Source organism: Rhinopithecus bieti, unplaced genomic scaffold, assembly GCF_001698545.2.
Source record: "Rhinopithecus bieti isolate Rb0 unplaced genomic scaffold, ASM169854v2 scaffold_4553, whole genome shotgun sequence".
In the NCBI taxonomy this organism is placed as follows: Eukaryota; Metazoa; Chordata; class Mammalia; order Primates; family Cercopithecidae; genus Rhinopithecus; species Rhinopithecus bieti.
In genome coordinates, this window is record NW_016804694.1 from 2162988 (window position 1) to 2167980 (window position 4993).

General features: G+C 45.2%; 1 protein-coding gene across 1 annotated transcript in view; it reads left to right on the forward strand.

The window, feature by feature from the left end:
- RNF8 (ring finger protein 8) overlaps window positions 1–4993 on the forward strand; it is a 39352-nt gene that overhangs the window by 20955 nt on the left and 13404 nt on the right. The window contains 2 exon segments of the mRNA XM_017870142.1: window positions 547–636; window positions 3339–3446. Coding sequence (XP_017725631.1) covers window positions 547–636; window positions 3339–3446 — 198 coding nt within the window.

A 4993-nucleotide genomic window follows, 5' to 3' on the forward strand; every position in this document is an offset into this window, starting at 1 on the left:
CCCGCCACCTCGCCCGGCTAGTTTTTTGTATATTTTTAGTAGAGACGGGGTTTCACCATGTTAGCCAGGATTGTCTCGATCTCCTGACCTTGTGATCCGCCCGTCTCGGCCTCCCAAAGTGCTGGGATTACAGGCTTGAGCCACCGCGCCCGGCCTACTTACTAGTTCTTAAATACTGTTCCCACAATCACTTACATGGCTTAAAAAAAAAAAAAGCACATATCTGGGCTTCAAGCCAAACCTATAGAAGCAGACTCTGGGACGCAGTGAAAGTTCTTCAGTTGACATGGATGGCCACCAATGATGGGTTAGTGTTAGAGGCCCCGGTGCATTTGGTGGCCTCCTTCCCTAACTGCCATCTCCCCTGAAAAAAAGCAGCAGGTAGGTAACATAGCCCGATGGAATAAAGGTATTATTTTGAAATTGCCATTTTATCGATCCCTGAACCAAAGTCACTAACTAGAGGGAGAGAACAGGCATGTTTGTGGCTAAAAGGAAGGTTGCATTGTAGTTCATCCTGAGTATGTATCTGCTATGTTTTTGCAGCATTGGGCTCTAATGGAAGAGCTAAATCGCAGCAAGAAGGACTTTGAAGCAATCATTCAAGCCAAGAACAAAGAATTAGAGCAGACCAAGGTACTGGAAAGAAGATGGAAGTTTAGAATTTGGTTAGTGCATGCAACTCAGCATTTTCAACAGTGTAAGGGTTGCTATGGAGAATGAGAGAAATTATGGCTGCTCCTTGCCTCTGGGGAAATAATCTATAAGGTTATAGAGGTCTATAGAAGGTTCTGCCTGTCAGACAAGATCTATTTCCTTCCCTTGTTCAGAAGCAAAATGCTGGGAATAAGGCACTTGCATCCTGCATTCTAGTCCTTTGTCTATGGTGGGTACTCCTTCAGGGTGTGTCACTGATACAGACTGAGGAATATTGTAGTCAAGAAATAGTTCCTCCTGAACTATGTAATTTGAATTACATAAAGTAAAGTGAATTACTTAATACAATTCCTTCCTATGTCAAATCAGGAGAACTCTTGAATTAGGGGTTATAAACTTAAATGCCCACCAGGGCCAGACTGGTAATCCAAGTGAGTGAAGTGGCCTGAATGTGAGAACACAGTAGGGAGCTGTGTGGGCTATGGTTCATTGGATGGGGTATTTGCCCACACCCCCATCCCAGGAGGCAACTCTTCTCTGCTCAGCCAATTGTTGCCATCCAGAAGTGCAGGCCCAGTGTTGTCAGATCTTCTGATTTTTCCACAGCAGATGAAAGTCCAAATGTTTAAGTGAAATATCCCAAATTTTAAATATTGGCACCAACTTCAGCTTTTTGTGTGTGTTTTCTTTCATGTGAAGGCCAAATTAAACAAGTCTGCAGGGTGGATCCAGTCCACAGGCCACCAATTTGCAACCTCTGACCTGAAATTAATACCTGAGTCTGACTGCATCTCTCATCCCACCCTCTCCATGTACAGACCTAGAGCTGAAGGAGGGACTTTAGTTGGTTTGATTTCCTGTTTAAATCACATAATACCTTCCTCTCCAACCTCCAAGAAACTACCACATCTTTTTAAACCCAGTGATTCTTAAGTTCTCAGGGAATTTGACTATAGTTAAGGGGGTCCAGACTTTCTTCACTGCCCTAAGCAGTCTGCCAGTCTTTGCTTTGATTGGAAAAGAAAATAAAAGATGAAAATGAGCCAGCCACTCAAATACACCTCAAATGGCCTATCCTGTCCCCTCAGGGGCTCTTAATGCTTTCTGTTTTGGGGGTGAATAAATGTCTGCTTCAAGAGAGCATACCTAGGATCCTCCTTAAAAACTGTGTCCACACTCTTGGGGAAAGCCGGGGAGATGTTACTGCAGGCCTCTGCAGGAGTGGGAAGTGGCAGGTATCATAAAGCATGGAGCCTGAAGGTAATTCAAGAGGTCTTTCTTCAGCCTTCTGCCTCCAGAGGTGTGCCTTACTTTTTTTTNGAATAAATGTCTGCTTCAAGAGAGCATACCTAGGATCCTCCTTAAAAACTGTGTCCACACTCTTGGGGAAAGCCGGGGAGATGTTACTGCAGGCCTCTGCAGGAGTGGGAAGTGGCAGGGATCATAAAGCATGGAGCCTGAAGGTAATTCAAGAGGTTTTTTTTCACCCTTCTCCCCCCAGGGGGGTGCCTTTCTTTTTTTTTTTTTTTTTTTGAGACGGAGTCTTGCTCTGTCGCCCGGGCTGGAGTGCAGTGGCCGGATCTCAGCTCACTGCAAGCTCCGCCTCCCGGGTTGACGCCATTCTCCTACCTCAGCCTCCCGAGTAGCTGGGACTACAGGCGCCCGCCACCTCGCCCGGCTAGCTTTTTGTATTTTTTGGTAGAGACGGGGTTTCACCGTGTTAGCCAGGATGGTCTCAAACTCCTGACCTCGTGATCCGCCCGTCTCGGCCTCCCAAAGTGCTGGGATTACAGGCTTGAGCCACCGCGCCCGGCCAGGTGTGCCTTACTTTATAGAAAAGGCAGCTGCAAAGAACACTTTAACTTTATAACTAATTCAAGTGTCCTGCCTCTCTGGACTATTCATGCCTCTTTTCTTGTCCAGTGAGTTTTAAATTGTTTGGGATGATCTTATGTAACATCTGAACTACGGCTTGCTATAAACTACTTAATGTCCCATCTGGTGTTGGGTGGTTGGTGTGGTTAGTATACCACCTGCATTTTTCTCATTTGACTAATTTTGGGGAAGGAGACAGAAGCTGCAAAGCAAATACTGAAAAAGTGGTGTTTTAGTCCATTCAGGCTACTACAAAAAAGACCCATAAACTGCGTAGCTTACAAACAACAGAAATTTATTTCTCACAGTACTGGAGGTTGGGAAATCCAAGATCAAGATACTGGCATATTTGGTGTCTGGTGAGGGCTATCTTCTGATTCATAGATAGAGTCTTGCTGTGTCCCTACATGGTGGAAGGGGCACACGAGCTCTCCTTGGGCCCCTTTTATAAAGGCCACTAACCCCATTTATGAGCATGGAGCCCTCATGACCTAGTCACCTCCCAAAGGCCCCACGTCTTAATACCATCACATTTGAAATAAGTGTCAACATGGGAATTTGGGAGGAAACACAAACATTCACACCATAGCAAGTAGGGAGAGGAAAGAAAGGAGGTTAGTGCTCTGTATTAGAAAACAATTATTAACAATAACCCTTAGGGAAAGTGTTCTATTCTTAATGTTGCTACACCAGAATGAATCATTCATTAAGACTGAATCCTCTTCTAAATAATTAACCCTGCTCCCTGTCCCCTTTTGCATTTTTGTTGGTTCTCTGAATGACAGGTAGGATTGTGTGTCTTGCAGGAAGAGAAGGAGATGGTGCAAGCACAGAAGGAAGAAGTTCTCAGCCACATGAATGACGTGCTAGAGAATGAGCTCCAATGTATTATTTGTTCAGAATACTTCATTGAGGTAATGAAGTTGCTCACCCCTTCTTTTGCTCACCCCTTCTTTTTTTTTTGAGAGAGAGTCTCACTCTGTCACCCAGGCTGGAGTGCAGTGCTGCGATCTTGGCTCACTGCAACCCCCACTTCCCGGGCTCAAGCAGTTCTTGTGCCTCAGCCTCCTGAGTAGCTGGGATTACAGGCACATGCCACCACCCCTGGCTAAGTTTTAGTATTTTTAGTAGACATGGGGTTTTGCCATGTTGGCCAGGCTGGTCTCGAATTCCTGGCCTCAGGTGATCTGCCCACCTCGGCCTCCCAAAGTGCTGGGATTACAGGTGTGAGTCACCACACCTGGCCAACCCCTTCTTATTCTCCCAACCCTGAATGGAGCCTGGGCTATACAGCCTGCTTCTACTATAGGGGAACATTCTGAAGAGATTTTCTTCCAGGAACTTATAACTATTTGATTTCAAAGTGACCTCTAGAGGTGACCATTTCTCATTTGTTTTTATAATCTTCTTTCCCTTCACTGTCCTTTTTTGGCATTTCATCTGTTCTTAAATGTTTATTTGGTATGATCAACATTTTTAGCTGCAGTGAAGCCTTTATCTCTTTGTTGTTGAGGGGAAAACAGGGCCAAATTAGATTTTGGAAGTATCAGAATAAAGCTGCTCAGTAAAAGCTATTCTTTCTTTACTCTGAATGGGCCCAATGCTGAGAATATGCTTATAGTGCAGCCTTTTAAACGAGGGGGTAAACGCCATTAAAATGTGGTCACTTTGGGAATTCAGGGCCCAAGCTGAGTATATTTCAGGGACTCTGAGGCTCCTTATGGAAACTTGAAACCTCTACCATTTGTTAGCCTATCATATTTTTGCACTGACTTATTTATTTATTTAACAAATTCTGCCATTTGTGACCAGTTCACCTTAGACCACAAGTGTTAAACTCAAGTTACTAAATGACAGTGCTTTTCAGACTCCTTTAAAAAGAAGGCCAGGCACAGTGGCTCACACCTGTAATCCCAGCATTTTGGGAGGCCGAGTGCAGAAGGATCACTTGAGGTAAGGAGTTTGAGACCAGACTGGCCAACATGGTGAAACCCCATCTCTACTAAAAATACAAAAATCAGCCAGGCATGGTGGTGTGTGCATGTAGTCCCAGCTAGTCGGGAGGCTGAGGCTACAGTGAGCCAAGATCACACCATTGTAATCCAGCCTGGGCAACAGAGCAAGGTTGAAGAAAAAGAAGGCTGAGGCAAGAGAATGGCATGAACCTGGGAGGTGGAGCTTGCAGTGAGCTGAGATCGCGCCTCTGCACTCCAGCCTGGGCGACAGAGCGAGACTCCGTCCCAAAAAAAAAAGAAAAGAAAAAGAAAAAAAAAATGTAGGCCGGGTGCAATGGCTCATGCCTATAATCCAAGCACTTTGGGAGGCCAAGGTGGGCGGATCACCTGAGGTCAAGAGTTCAAGATCAGCCTGGTCAACATGGCAAAACCCCATCTCTATTAAAAGTACAAAAATTAGCCGGGCATGGTGGTATGTACCTGTAATCCCAGCTACTCAGGAGGCT